We start from the raw sequence: 16,416 nt of genomic DNA, 5'->3' as shown, positions 1-16,416 counted from the left end.
TCAGTTTTCTTCAGGCTGACTTCCAGGCCAAACATTTTGGCATTTTCCGCAAAACAGGACGTCAAGCACTGGAGAGCTCTATTGTATTAGAGTCAAACTAAAGATGCGAGCTGATAATTGTTCCATTAAAAGAGTTGCAAAATAAAGCCTAATTCAATGCTTGTTCGGAAAAATAACAATTCTTCTGGGGGGGGGGGGGGGGGCGGAGGGGAACGAGGATGACGACAATGGAATAGAGTGGCTGCTTTTTATCATGAAAAGAGGATCCCTGGTAGATAATAGAAAATGCAAGGCATTTGAAGAGCCACACATTTGGTCTTGTAGGTGTTGTAGGACTGCTGCAGTGTGCACATGAATGTGCTGAATATCAAAAGGAACACAACTGGCAAACTGAATGGGATCTTTCCTGTCCATGATGCTAATTTATGTCACAAGAAGAATGGAGTTAGCTAAATTTAAAATGTAGCTTGCCACTGCCCTCCCACGACAGATGCTTAGAAATTTGAATTCTTGAAGAGTATACAATAGAAATTCAAAGTATTTTAAATATCAAAGGGGAGTGATAGCTTGAAAATTATAATACAGTAAAACTCCAGTTGTTCAGAATTCAAGCAACTGGAAAAAAAAACCCATGAAAAATAAATAGGTAAAAAGTATGGGTTTAAAATTGGCCTGCCTCGCTGTTGTTTCACCAATCATGCAATCTCAAACAACCAGAAAATTCACTTATCTGGCATCTACCAATTCCCCTAGGTGCTGGACACCAGGGGTTTTACTGTAGTTTAAGTGTTCACAAAACTTGATGTTCAAAATAATGAGAATAATAAAAAATAAATTCAGGATCAGGAAGTCAAATACTTAAAATATGAACAGGAGATAGAACTTACCTGACTGAGTGATAATTGCTTCAAATTCTAGGTGCTGTACAGAGTACTTAGTCCACTCGTGTTGTGTGCTAGCCACCCATTCAATCAGCTCTCTTGTATGTAGTCTATACAGGTCCAAAGAGTGATCCAAGTTCTCTGCTGCAGCAAGTGAAGCTACCATCTTCTCCACCTGCAAAACAATTCATTATGAAATATATTACAGGTGTGCAGCTCACTATAATGACAAATGAAATATTGCAATTTTAAAATAATTTTTACTTTTTAAAAATCTTGGACATACAACCACCCAATTGACCTACAAACCCTGGTATGTTTTGAATGTGGGAGAAAAGCCAGAGGAAACCCGCGCAGATGCGGAGAGAACGTAAAAACTCCTTAGACAGGATTCAAACCCTGGCCCCAGTTGCTGGTGCAGTAACAGTGTTGCGCGAACTGCACCGTCCAATTTGCAGAGCAAATCTATGACTTGCTCAAGCAAATAAATTGGGACAGATGGAGCTCCTTAGCTTTTTTGTTGCACTAACAACATAGTAGAATTTGCAATCCAATGCTTAATTAAAGTATAATTGTAAGTAGTAGGATTGTAACTGGAAAACAACATTAAATAGACCAGGAGAGTTCCCCATGATACGATTTTCCCAGAAAAACTGAAAACCCAGTTGAAAAAATGTATTTACCAAGCATAAATATTTGGTTTGCAAATTATATGCCCTGCCTCGGAGTAATAAAAATACATCAATTTAGCTTTTCAAAGGGGAACAGGATATTCACACATTTAAAGGAAAATTTCACAGGGCTTCTGGGATTGAACAGAAAAGTGCGATTAATTGTTGTCTTTTTCAAAGAAGTGGCTTAGGGGGTAATGGGTCAAATGGCTTCTTTTGTGATTCAAGGTTAAGCAATTAGGTAGATCGGGGATAAAACTGGAATGCCAATCTCCCATGGGTGCTTTTCCAATTCAAAATGAAAGATGATGATACCAGTCAACTGACAGCTTAAAACATTAGAGAATAGATTTTCTCCTCATCAAAATTTATAAACCTTTAATATGACCATATTCCATACAAGGAGAAATCTTGTATTCATTAATGTATGGCAGCCAGGTACAAAACATTATTTTAAAATAACCTTCATGTCACTTTCAACAGCATGCATGCAGCACAGATGTGACAGATACCATATTGCTATATTAAGCATAAAACGCCCTTAGTTCTTTCAGTAATGGGTTTCAACTTCAAGCCTTGCAATGATCACCCACTGCTGCATAAACGTAATGCTTCCATATCCCAGACCATCCATCCTTGCAGTTTCTCAGAGACAGATTGGCAATTTGTGAATAATTACGGGAAGTTTCCTGCTGTGGCCAGCGTTCCACTGGGAAAAGGATGGAGACCGCCCCAAATTATTTCACCTACGGCTCTTTATAATGGGTTCGGAGAACAGAGTTTCACCTCTTCATCATAGGGCTATATTCAAACTGGGGTAAAGGGTGCCCATTTACACTTCTTACATCTTCAGAGAGTCAACCCTTGACGTAACTCAGTTCTGCATAGGATTAAAATGTTCAGCGATTTGTGCACATTTTTGTTATACTTCTGCTTAACTTGAAATCACAAGCCAGAATTCCTCCCACAACATCGGGGTACAATTTTCAAAATGCACCTACTGAAGCTATCCTTTCAACTGGGGCTCACGAGAGGACACTGTTCTCTGACTCAGCAAGTTGTGCATCCTTTAATTCCAGGGGTCTGTCCCAAAGAAAACCAAGTTGATAGCCCCAGTGCAGTACTGAATGAGTGCTAAACCATCACGTGTTTTCTTTCAGAGGAGAAGAAACTGAAATCTCAGAATCCACAGACTATTTTCAAGTGCAGGAATTTTATTCCAGCCAATATTAATGGGTGAATTGTCACCGGGTCATTATTAAAGCTGCAAATTGTGGGACCCTGCTGTGGGCATTGTACCAAGCACATTTTCTGTTTCTCTACAATACTCAGTGATCGTACTTCAGAAGGCACATCATTAATTAATGATATTGTAGGCTGTGAAAACTGCCATATCAATCTACATCTTTCTTATTCATTGGAGAAAGTTGTAAATTCAAAATCAATTACAACCTTGTGTGGTCGGAGGAAAGGAGGAACAGGAGCGAGTAGAGCAAAGAATCTATGGCCATCAGTAACATAAAGAAGATTGCTTGGAATCTGAATTTATTGTCATAAATATAGTTGCTTTGCAGCAGTATTACAGGTGCAGATGTTGCTAGAAATTACATTTAAACAAATAAATAGTGTAAAAGAAGAGAAAAAGTGATATAGTGTCTGTGGTTCATTGTCCATTTAAAAATCTGATATTGTTGGGTGCGCATCTTCAAGCTCCTGTACCTCCTTCCTAATGGTAGCAGTGAGAAGAGGGCATGAGCTGAATGTGAGGGTTCTTGCCTCATTTCACATGGGGCACCAATAGCTCTTTACCAGTTGAATTCAAAGTCTGGTTCCAGAGATCAGACAAATTATTCTTGGCACCTCACAAAGTATTTCTCTTCTGGGAATGTTATCAAGTGAACATTGGCACATTTAGAGAATTACAAAGGCAATTCAGCATCTGAACAATTAAGGTAAAGAAGTCATTCCCTGCTATTGAATAACAATCAATCCAAGAGTCCTGCATGAATGGTCCCTTTGGTTCAAAACTTCAAAAAGGACATATTGTTTTTCAGAGATTTCAAAAACGGAGGATTTATACAGCCAGAGGACAATCTACCTTGTTCATAATGCAGGAAGTGAAAATTATTCCCAATATGTTTTCCAAAGTTCTCACCGCACAAGTGAAACCACTTGGGTGACAATCTCACAAATGAGCTGCATTGTGTGGCTGCAGGATAAATGTTCAAGCTTGTAATTCTATACAGGTCAATAAATGGAAAACTGGTTAAAGTGGAGTCCAGTCTCTTTACCACAAGGAAGGAAAGAACATTGGCCTGCTGCCTCTGTCACTCTTGTAGGCTACTTCAATTGCAGCTCAATGAGCTGTGCTTGTTGAGATTGAAGATCCCTTGGGTATTTGCCCTTCCTGCAAAAAAAATCCCAGCAAAGGATAGGAAAAAAAAATTTTACTCTATTTTTTACTCTTGCTTAAGAATATCCACGAGAAGCAATTTGTTCATGAAAATTGCCTCCCTCACACACACACACAGTGTTTCACCTCTTGTAGGAAAATTCTGATTCATTCTGTCCATCCTTAAATCAGATCAGGAAATGGAACAAGTTGAAAATAGCCTTTTTTCCCCCCCCTAAAAAAAGTAAATGGAAACTGGACATGTCTTTTGCTTCATTATATATATATATATATATATATTATATTATATTTTTTTTTAAATTAGCCTTTGGAGTCAGCAGTGATGGTTACTGCTCAGAATCAGAGAACAGGCATTACTTGGTAAAATATTTCCAATGACTTCACGTGAATACATTCATTCCATTAGAACACAGCATTCTCAGAAAAACATTTGCAAGTACTTATGATGCCCAAATATTAATTATTACAACAGTTTACCGTCAGAGAGAGAGAGAAAAAAAAAAATCGGCATAATCACAGCTGTTCAACAAGAGGCCACCCCTCCATTTCATGTGTCATTTAAAATAAAAGTTTGTCGGTTATTCTGCCTTTTTGAGTTTGCTCAGCATTTACTGAGATTGTGGCTGTTCTGAGTGTCGGGTTCAACTTCACTTTCCTGCCGGATTCCCGCATACTGTTGATTCCAGTGCAATTCAAGATTTATCTTTGCATTGCCTGTACCCTCCACAGTTTTGGGGTAGAGGATTCCAAATATTTACCCCTTAGAAGAAATTCCTCTTCACTGTAATTCATATCGAAGAATCCCATACAGGGGAAAAATTAACGTAACATCTACCCTATCAAATCCCCCCCCTCAAAATCCTACATTAGAATAATTTTATCATTTTTCAAAACTACAAAGAATATGGACCTAGTTTACTCACGGGGCAACCCTTTCATTCCAGGAATCAGTCTAGTGAACTTCTTCAGAAGTTCGTAGGCCTAAAACACCGGTTACCAGTGTATATATATTTACCCCCTGTAGACGCTGTGAGACCTGCTGTGTTCCTCCATCATTTCTGTGTTTTTACACCAATGTTCTCTTCCCTGCCTTCAAGTACTGAATTAAAGTGCTTGAAACAAGGAAACTTAAAGTGCATCCTGCACTTCAGATGTGTTCAGATTACCAACATAAGAAATAGGCCATCTGACCCATTCAGGCCAGTTCTGCCATAATAAGATCATGGTTAATCTGGTCGGGAACTCAGGTCAACCTTTCCTTATTACCTTTAATTCCTCTATTATGCAAAAAAAAAATCTTACCAAAGCTTGAGTGATTCTGTTAAGTCTTCACAAACTTTGTACTCTCTCCTTATTATTAAAGGTGAAAATTCCATTTGCCTTCCTAAATAATTGTTTCACCTACATGGCTAACTCTTTTTTTTCCCCCTAAAGAATTCAAAGAGCCTTAACATTTTTGATCACTAATTCTTGCATCTTAATGCAAATCATACGCAGAGAAAGAACAATCTAAATTAAATCAAGAAATATTATTGGAAAAAGGCATGTATTTATGCAGTGCTTCTGCACTCATTTCAGGTCATCCCGAAGTTCCCTGCAGCCAATGAAGGAGTTTCAGAGAGCAGTTAGAAGTAAATCACCAAAGTCTGTAGACACCGTGGTTGAAGTAAAAACACAGAGTGCAGTTAAATGATTAATACAAGAAACATGACAACTTATTTATTCATAACAAGTGATGTTGATTAATTGATAAACATTCACCAGGACCCCAAGGATTCTGCTCTGAACATTTTCAAAAGCAGCCATTTTTTTCTTCTTTATCTTTGTCAATCAGCAAAACTTTGGATTGGATTCCCATTGATGAGGCCAAGGAAAGATTAGCTTCAAACATCTCGAATGTAAAAAGATAAAGTGGATTATCTTAAGATTTTCAGAACAAAGTCCTTGGGGTCCTGATTGATATTTATCCTTTACTCAACATCACCACATGATCTTGGTTAGTTATCAAGTTGTTATTTGTAGGGGCTTGTTCTGAACGCATAGGTTGTTATATTTCAAGAATGACTACATCACAAAATTACTTTTTCAGCTTCAAGGTGCTTTCAGATAGACAGCGGATCAGGCCCTATATGCAATTTCTTTTCCTCTGCGAGAAATTTTAGTAACAAAAAAATGCTCATGAGGTCAAACATGTTGATTTGATTGTACAGGCAAGCCCCACCTAACAATCTTGTCACTGTTTTCATCAATTCCTTTTCCATCCAGAAACTTTTGATTCAACAGTATTCCAATACCATCCTCTTATTAATTCATACTTGTATTACAATAGTGACTACATATTAAAGGTAATTCATTAGTTGCAAAGCACTTTAAGATATCCGGAGGCTGTCAAAGGCACAACATAAAAACAAGTTCCCCCTTTGTTTATTATTTAGTAGCCTGATCCTCCTTTGGGTATCATATTCCAGCCGATTTCCTTCTTCAGACCTAAATACTCATCAGTGTGAACAAATGGTTGGAGTCAGTTTTGTCAATTTCTTTCAAAACTTGAAAACTTCTTTGGTCACCTGGAAGTTTCCTACTTTATGAAGTCAATGAGACCAAAGTAAATCGCTTAGACTGACTTGTAACTTAAGCTGCCAAGACAAAATTCTCCATTTGCCTTTCAAAATGAGGAAAGGGTTAAAAATCACGACTGCTCTTGGAGTTTTCCAGCAATTTCACAATCTCCAGACAATTTGCAATCCACCATTTTCTTTGACCTCTTTTTTTTGTACTCAAACTCTTGTTGGTCTACCAAACAGAAATTAGAAATCTTGCTGTGTAACATTTTTAAATTAACCAACTTTTATGCAAATAAGTTTGCACTTGGAACATAGAACAGTACAACACAGGAACAGGCCCTTTGGCCTACATTTCTCTGCCAAACATGATGTCCAACTTAAATTTACTGCTTGCACATGATCCATATCCTTCTATTTCCTGCATATTCACATGCCTATTTATTAGCCTCTTAAACAATACAGCTCGTTCTAGTCTGTAGATAAAAAGTTTGCCCTGCACATCTCCCACACAACAACTCCTCCCCACCACCTTAAATGAATATCCTATAATATTTGACCTTTTTACCTTAGGATAAAGGTGTACCTTATCAACGCCTGTCATTGATTTTAAAACTTCTTAAATAGCTATGCAGCATCCATTTCTCTAGCACATCTTAACAAAATTCTTCTCAGTTATGCTTTATCATTGCCTCACATTCTGATAACATCTGCTAAACTGACAGCTGCATTTCCTGTCATTTTAACCAAGACAAACTGTGGAAGGTACTGACAGCAACTTGCCACAATATTGTGTGCTCTTAATGATTCTCCAGCCTTAGAAATCTTAGAAATCCAAATGGATTTCTCACTTCATGTGGCCTGCTTTCTATCCAATGGTGCACTTTACCATTTTATTTTTATTACTTCACAGCACAATTCCCTAGCTCGAAAAGTCAGGGAAAATATCACAGTTGTGCTCAGAAAGGAAAGACTAGAACAGCGGTTCTCAACCTTTTTCTTTCCACTCACATCCCACTTTAAGTAATCCCTGCTCTGTGATGAGTCAGGGATTGTTTAAGGTGGGATGTGAGTGGGAAGGGAAGGTTGAGAATCACTGCTCTAGACCCAAATGTTATGAAATATTTGGCTTGAGAAAAATAGTTATTGGCCCATTTCCTTTGGAGTTTTGAAACTGGGCACATAACGAGTCCATTTAGTACAATTAAAACAGTGGTTTTTCAAACTTTCTCTTTCCACCTACATACCACCTTAAGCAATCCCTTACTAATCACAGAGGACCTATGGCATAGGGAAGGAATACTTAAAATGGTATGTGAGTGGAAGGAAAAAGGTTCAGAACCACTGGACGAGAGGGCTCGTCGACTGAGGTTAGGAGGGTGGAGCTGAGGAATGGGAAAGGCATGATCACATTAATGGAGTTGTATTATAGAGTGCCCAATAGTCAGCAACAATTGGAGGAGGAGCAAACCTGCAGAGAGTGCGCAGACAGCTGCAGGAAACAAAGATGTTATATTATGTGATTTTAACTTTCCACATATTGACTGGGACTTCCATATTATCAACAGGGTGAATGGCTTAAAGTTTGTCAAATATTTTCAGGAAAGTTTTCTAAATTAAAATATTGCGGTATCAACTAGAGAGAGTGCAATGCGGGATCTCCTATTAGGGAACGAGACAGAACAGGTGACAGAAATATGTGTAGGGGCACACATTGGATCCTGTTATCATAATGCCATTAGTTTCAAGATAATTATGGATAAGGATAGGTCTGGTCCTCAGGGTGAGATTTTAAGTATTGAGCATAGGAGTTGGGATGTTATGGCAAAATTGTACAAGGCCAATTTTGAGGAAATGAGAAAGAATCTAGAAAGTGCACATTGGGCTGGGTTGGTTTCAGACAAGAATGTGTTTGGTAAGTGGAATGGCCGTCAAAAGGTGAAATTTTGTATGTTTCTGTAAGGTTTAACAGGCATAAGGAACCTTTTCAGGGATATTGGGATCTGGTTAAGAAAAGAAAGGTGAATAGCAGTCATAGGTAACAAGGAACAAATGAGGTACATGAGGAGTATAAAATATGTAGGAAAAACTGAAGAGGGAAGTCAGGAAGGCTAAAATATGTGAGGCAGACAATGTGAAGGAAAATCCTAAGGGTTTCTACAAGTATATCAAGAGCAAAAGGATAGTAAGGGTCAAAATTAGTCTTCTTGAAGATCAGAGTGGTTGGCTATGTATCAAGCCAGAAGAGATGTTAAATTTTTTTTTGTTGCATCTGTATTTACTCAGGAAACTGGCACACAGTATAGGGAAGTGAGGGTAAGGTCGTGGAACCTTTACAGATTAAAGAAGAGGAGATGCTTGCTGTCTTAAAGCAAATAAAGGTGGATAAACCCCCAGGGCCTGACATACAAGGTATTTCCCTCAGACCTTGAGGGAGTCTAGTGCAGAAATTACAGGGGCTCTGGCAGATATATTTAAAATGTCCTTAGCCACAGGTGAGGTGCCAGAAGATTGGAGCGTAGCTCATGTTGTTCCGTGGTTTAAAAAAAGGATCCAAAAGTATCCCTGGAAATTATAGGCCTGTGAGCCTGATGTCAATAGTAGGTACATTATCAGGGGTCCTAAGAGATTGAATGTTCAATTATTTGGACAGTCAGACAGATTAGGGACAGTCAACATTGCTTTGTATTTGGCCAGTTGTGTTTAATAAATCTTAGAATTTTTCCAAGAAGGTTATCAAGAAAGTTGATGCAGGAACTGCTGTGGATAATAGATTTTAGTAAGGCTTAGATAAGTGTGTGTCCAGGATTGGTGTTGGGTCTATTGTTTGCCATCTATATCAATTACCTGGATGATAATATGGTAAATTGGATCAGCAAGTTTAGAGATGACACAAAGATTGGAGGCGTAGTGGACAGTGAGGAAGGTTTTCAAAGCTTACAGAGGGATCTGGATCAGCTGGAAAAATGGGCTATAAAATGGCAGATGGAATTTAATGCAGACAAGTGTGACGTGTTGCATTTTGGAAGGACATACAGGGTAAACAGTAAACTCAATTTAAAAAATTAGACATACAGCTCAGCGACAGGCATCTCAGCCCACGAGGCCATGCCGCCCAATTAATCTACAACCCCCAATAAGTTTTGAAAAGTGGGAGGAAACCCACGCAATCATGGGGAGAATGTACCAACTCCTTACAGATGGCACGGGATTCAAACCCCAGTCCTGATCACTGGCGCTATAACAGCGTTGCGTTAACTATGCCTCAGTAGGAAACTGAGGAATGGGGTGGAATAGAGGATCTTGGAATACAGATACATCATTCCTTGAAAATGGCATCACAGGTAGATAAGGTCATAAAGAGAGCTTTTGGCATATTAGCCCTCATAAATCAACTTTTTTGAGTACAGGAGCTCAGATGTTATCGTAAAGTTGTACAAGATGTTGGTGAGGCCAAATTTGGAGTATTCTGTGCAGTTTTGGTCGCCTAACTCCAAGAAAGATATCAAGAAAATTGAACGAGTGCAGAGAAGATTCACTAGGATATTGTTTGGACTTCAGGAACTGAGTTACAGAGAAAGGTTGAGCAGGTATGCCCCTAGAGCATAGAAGAATGAGAGGAGATTTAATACAGGTATTAAATTATGATGGGTATTGATAGAGTAAATGCAAGTTAAGTTTTTTTTCCCCCACTGAGATTAAGTGAGACACAAATCAGAGGACATTGGTGACGGGAGAAGTTTTGGGGTAAATTTCTTCACATAGAGAGGGGTGTGAATATGGAATGAGCTGCCAGCTGAAACGGTGAATGCGGGTTCAGTTTTAACATTTAAGAAAAGTTTGGACAGGTACCTAGATGGGGGGGTGATGAGGGAAATGGACAGGGTGCAGGTCAGTGGGTCTAGATGGAATAATAGTTCTGCATAATCTAAAAGGGTCTGCTTTCTGTACTGTAATGTTCTATGGTTCTAAGTTGGTGATGTTTCAGCTTTTTGGTTTCTTGCATTGCTCCTGGATCATGTGATGAATGTGCTGCCTGGATATGAAGCTGATGAGCTACTCACCAGAGATATGTTTAGCAAAGCAAAGCTTTGACAAAAGCTTTTTGAAAATCCAAATGCATTCAAAATGGAATTTGCCTGATCAACCATAGCTGAAATCTGGAAAATTCTGTCCCGTTGGCAAACATGACCCCCTTATTCTCCAATCCACATGATTATTCTTCAGCTAATCATTGACCCAAGTACTATCAAGTTCAAAATCTAAGAAAAATTTTATCAGAGTGCTGGAGGACAGAAATAATCACCATTTGGAGACATCACAGTGTTAACAGCACCTTTAGTGCAACTCCGGTGACAAGGTCAGGACCAGGATGGATTAGAGATGGCAAGGACAAAGGAAGGGCTGAAATAATGAGGGAAAGAGAAAATAAATCAAGGAAAATGGTACACCGACCAAACTATTTCTGATGCTCTCCATTTACAGGGATTATATTCCTTCATTGCACCTTGAATTACATTTAAAGACTTTGGATCAATTCAACCTTTCTTCTCCTCAAAAACCACTTCAATTCTCAGTAAAGCCAAACATTGCAAGATGGAACTTTAGCTATAAATTAGCATGTCCACAAAATTAAAGCTGAAAGACAGTGAACCCATTCATTTAGGCTTTGAAATGGTTGGCTTTCAAAAGAGAAAAATCACCAAATTACAGATAAACTTTATTTAACTAAGTGATGTGGTTTGCACTTTGTAATACCTCATTTTTCAGTTCTTGGTCAGATGTCACAGATACAACAGTCACCAGCACTTTAAGAAGTGGCAGATTGATTTCACAGCATTGTTTCCCACATACTGTAATTAAAGTCTGCACACACAGAAGCAGTTGTTCCAAATATTCCACCTACAGGTATCAGAAAGAAAAGAAAAGAATCAATTAATGTTTTGCATTGAAAAAGCACTTCCCCTTTCACTTACTCACTTATAGGACCACAAGACTTAGGCACAGAATTGATTTTTATTTCACGTTTGAACAGAGCCCTTTGGGAATTAATGTGGCCTCAATGGAAATTACAAATTTGTTCCAAGTTTAATCTCAAAGCTATATTAAAATCTTTTACATCACCGTGAACCTACATGTGCTTCCGATATATTAAAACTGCTAAGATTGTTCTGCTGGGACTGAAAGCAAAAGATAAAGATGCACTTCAAAAGTAACACTGGAAAATACACAGATCGTACAGGTCATCAGCAGCTTCCTACACATCAACTACCTCCTCAGGGAAGTAGCAGATACAAGATAAAATTTCAAACCGTCTTCCAGATACAAGTATCGTTAGCTGGTAAATGTGTTTGGAAATAGCTTTGATGGATATGGCTTTCTACTTTACCTCTTTGCATTTTAAATTTTCCCCCATATTATGCTGTGTACTTGGAACCCCTAATTTCCATTTATTTTATTGTTAGTTTTATGAAATCACCAAAAGATTACTAAACTAAGGGAGAGATGTAAAAGAAAAGACAATATCCCCCCCACCTTGTTTAGATAAAAGCCACAAATCTATTTTCTTGTAGGTTGTCATTAATGCAACAGATTTCAAAGACATGGATCCAATTTCATGCAGCAAGGTTGCCAGGTGCAAAATTTGGCTATGAACACAGGCAAAAGCCTCCATACAAGGAGCTGAATACTTCTTGAAAGGAGTGAATTTCCTTCTACAACAAAAAGCCATCAATTGCCCTTTTTTCTGATTATCGTATATTTTTTCAGCATGTCTGGGATCTGCAGAAATAACTTGCATCCAGTTTAAATCTAGACATTGTTTGACAAAGGAAATTTTGCCTGTTTTTCATAAGGCTGAAGATGCATCATTGGGCAGTTAAATTACTTTCTTTCAATGGTCGTAATCTGTGTGTTCATAAACTGCAAAATTTATAATCTGACTCATTTAAAACACATTCCAGTCAGGCGAAAGATGAAAAAAATGAGCAAATTTAATCAGCAGGCATCGATCCCTCACGTCAGAGGGACATCGTTGTTCCCTGTGCGTTAGAAGGATCCCAAGCGGTACAAAGGCAGAGAAAGAGTGGACAGATTTGGAAGGAGGTTTTTACGATCAGCAGCCCCAATAAAAAGAGACATTAAGTTAAGAGGTAGGGAAATTTAGATCAAACTGTACCAGGTCAAAGTACTCTTCATGGAAGGCTGAACGCAAGATGCAGAACTGTGTGCGGGAAGACTTGAATAAGAACATTCCGTTGTCTGATGGTAATTATAATTGGGATGAATGCATTGTCTAACTAAGTGCACCACAATATTCGAGTTAAAGAGAAGAGTATGGATCTTGAGTAACATCCATCAAAGTTCATTACCTTTCCCATTAAGAACACTGATCAAAGATCTAGCTATAAAATTGGTCTGTCCTAAATGCAAACTTTGCCATTTGCTGGGGTTCTTTAAACCTAGTTGTACATTATTTACAGGTATTTGCCAAGTTGACCATGACCAGCAGGATGAATGGAGACTTGATGAAAGTATTTCAAAGACGGAGTACCCATTAACTTTATCTTAGTAAAATACTGCATCTTCAAGAGTGGCTGGGTGGGAAATGGAAGATTTGATTAATTAAGCAGATTAAAACAGTGAGAGGATGATAGAATGTCGTTAATAAAGAGGACTATGAACAATTTTTAAATCTTCACCGCAGATTAAACACATTTGACTTTGGAATGGCAGCATTATTGTAGTAAAAGGAATGTCATGATATGAAGAGTTGAATTTTTGTGGCACTCTGGAACCTTCAATATCCTAAAGGTCAAGATATAAACTAGAAATGAAATAATAATGATTTTGCTTTCAGATCTGGATATTATTTTTCTTGTTTTACTAAAACATTATTTATATTAGAATTACAGTCACAGAGTGTTCTAACAACCTCCCCGCTGATAGCCCATGCCTGGTTGATGGGATGATGACAGTTTGTTCCAATTGGGGCTTCCAGTGTCCCAGTTTTCCTTTAACTTTATTTGTAGAAATTTAAATAAGCACTCCCATGTCACTTGAATGTTGAAAACAATAAAGGCAAACACACTCGATTATTAGGAGTTGTCATGTTACAACCAAATGTGTCAAGTTTGTGCATTCCTTCACTTAAAGTCATGCAGCACTAAACAGGAATTGAAGAGTTATCCATTCTAAAAGGATAGAGATGCATATATTGTTGCAAATCCAAGCAGATTGATGTCTGCAGTAGGCATGAAACTAATACCTAATGATCTAAAAGATTCAAACATCAGCAGGTTGAACAAGCTCAGATTATTTGGAATTGACCAATAAAATATACAAATAGAACAAAAATGTCACCATTGGTATCTTCAGGTTGGCTATAGTTTTTAGACTGTACATGCGTGGTACGAGTATTGAAAGGCATATTCAGAGCAGTGCTAGTGCCTGGGACAACGGATCTGTGAATAAATAGTTCCCCTCTTTTTGAACAGGGCATCTCAAAGAATTCATCAGTTCTCAGACCATGCTTTGCAAAAAATGTCTGCATCTCATTATTATGAATTACAAGCAAACCTGTCAAAAGTACAATCAAAATCTTTGTATCCATGTTTAACAAAAAACAGTTGGATGGTTCCATGCAAATCAGAATGAGATTACATTGATAGTAGAAAATAAATTGATGAAAATGAAAATACAAAATGCTGGAAATACTCAGCAGGTCAGGCATTTTCTGACAACAGAAAAAATTAACCAAAAAATTCTATTGATAAAATTGGCACATATAAAATAAAATACATCACTGCAGTACTAAACATGCCGTTCTTTATGCTAAAAAAAATTCATAATGTGTCAGGATATTTATTGCACATAGGTACTTCAAGAGAAAGACATCTGAAGGATTTCTATAGTTTCCAGTCCCTCAGCGTTTTGTGGCAAGAGGGTCTTGCATTATGGCTTTCACCAACAGAACAACTGCGTGGCTCACACAGCTTCAGTTTGTCTCTCAGCCCGTAGTCCTATTGCTTAGAATGTGCAATTCTGCAACATTGAGTTCCTTGCACTGGAAAACTTGTATGTTTCTGCCACAATGGCGTGACTATTTCACTAGGTTGATCATATTCTGGCAATAGTTGGTTTCTGTTCCTGATGGGAAAGGCCTATCCCAATGCTTCTTATAATTGAACCTGTCAAAAGACTTTGACCATCTGCTCAGTGAACCATTCAATAGGGTGAAAAGTCTAATTTTCCCGCAAGGCCTTGAAAACATTTCACGTTGACTATTGCCTGCAAGTTGTGGTCAAATGATGGATTTCTCTATAAATTTTGCTTTGAAGGAGTGATAGTGAGAAATGGTCCAAATGTAAACTGCATTTTGTGACATGGCAAAACCATCCTTCACATTACTGGATCGAGAACCTTTGTCAAGAATAACAGTCAGCAATGAGGGGTGACCACAAATTTTTAATTCTTCTCTCTTCCCGCTTCTGTCTGTAGATTAAAGAGATGATGTTCTTCCTTATGAATTCTTGCACTGTACATTTTCAGCAAGCTTAGACCAAGCAAGACAACAGAGCTAAAACACTCAGCGAAGACTTCCATTTATCCAAAAAGGAATGGATAGACCTTGTCTAGAGTTACTGGGTGGTTATGACTCCCACTGACACCTGTGACAGAGTGCAGGAGGTTCAGGGAGGCTCTGTTTCTCTGTGATTGTCATCTAATTTAGCACAGAAAAGTTTGTAGATCCTCAGAACTATTGATCATAGAGCTCCATTGATGAACCTTCTGGAAGAAACACCATTTCGGCCCACGAGTCCATGCCACCCAACTTATACCCAATTAACCTACACCCCCAGATGTAAGTTCTGAACAGTGGGAGGAAACTGGAACCCCAAGAGAAAACCCACACAGACACGGAGAGAAAGTACAGCTCCTCAGAGCAGAATTTGAACCCTGGTCCCGATCGCTGGTCCTGTAAAGGTGTTGCACTAACTGCTACATCGTGCCGCTTCCACTATTCCTTTTAATTTTGCCATTTCATTTGACGGTTTTGTTGACATGTTTCTATTCTATTAGATGAACAGCAGGGTTCTGATGCTTGATTAGAATATTTGCCACATTTCTGCTCATCTTCAAGTTGCGGGTAGCCTTACAAATGTAACATTTCAGATCATGAAATTTCATTGGGATTGGATAAAGTTAGGAATAAAAAGGTTTTAAAGCAGAAAGGGGTGGAGGTAAAAAAAAATGTTTGTGAAAGCAAAGAACGATGTGACAAAGCTGACGGTGCAAATGGAAAGGGGATTCTTATGTGACATAAAATGGGTCTACAGCTGAAACTTAAGTATTAGCTGTAATTGTCGTCAGCAGATTCATTCAAGGGTGCTTATGTTATTTCCTCCCCTCCTCACTTTCACTGTGCCTGTAATTGCAGAAACTATTATATTCGCAATCCTCTCTACTTTTGATGGAAGATCACCAATTTTAAACACAATTTCTTTTGTCACTGATGGTGCCTCACCTGCTCAGAATCTCTCACATTTTCTGATATTCAAATGCTCAACATCTCAATTATTCTGTTCTTTTTAAATTAAAAATACCAAGGTTTGCAAAAGATATCTTAGTGACTAATCTTTGTTTTTGTTGATATTTACCTTTGAAGATACTTGACATATATCAGGAAGTGCCAAAGTTGCTCCAATTCTAACCAGATGTGGATGTAGTGCCTGCGCTGAGCTCCCTCTTAGGACTGCACCCAATACCATAAGATGAGCAAGATCAGCAGATTTCTCGAGCGCTGTCAGAATTAATTTCAAAGAGACTTCAGGTTCCACAAAAGTTCCAATCAGCTCTGCTGCTTTCACAGACTAAAAATTAGAAATGAA

The 16,416-nt window shown here is 38.2% G+C and overlaps 1 protein-coding gene across 1 annotated transcript in view; it reads right to left on the bottom strand.

The window, feature by feature from the left end:
* LOC138746988 (dynein axonemal assembly factor 5-like) overlaps window positions 1-16,416 on the bottom strand; it is a 93,238-nt gene that overhangs the window by 30,367 nt on the left and 46,455 nt on the right. Inside the window, exons 6-8 of the mRNA XM_069905792.1 lie at window positions 16,186-16,398; window positions 11,285-11,428; window positions 888-1,056 (exon numbers count right to left, since the gene is read on the bottom strand). Coding sequence (XP_069761893.1) covers window positions 888-1,056; window positions 11,285-11,428; window positions 16,186-16,398 — 526 coding nt within the window. The remainder of the gene's footprint in view (window positions 1-887; window positions 1,057-11,284; window positions 11,429-16,185; window positions 16,399-16,416) is intronic.

This window comes from Narcine bancroftii, chromosome 12, assembly GCF_036971445.1.
Source record: "Narcine bancroftii isolate sNarBan1 chromosome 12, sNarBan1.hap1, whole genome shotgun sequence".
NCBI classification, from domain to species: Eukaryota; Metazoa; Chordata; class Chondrichthyes; order Torpediniformes; family Narcinidae; genus Narcine; species Narcine bancroftii.
This window is presented reverse-complemented; position numbering and strand designations above follow the sequence as displayed.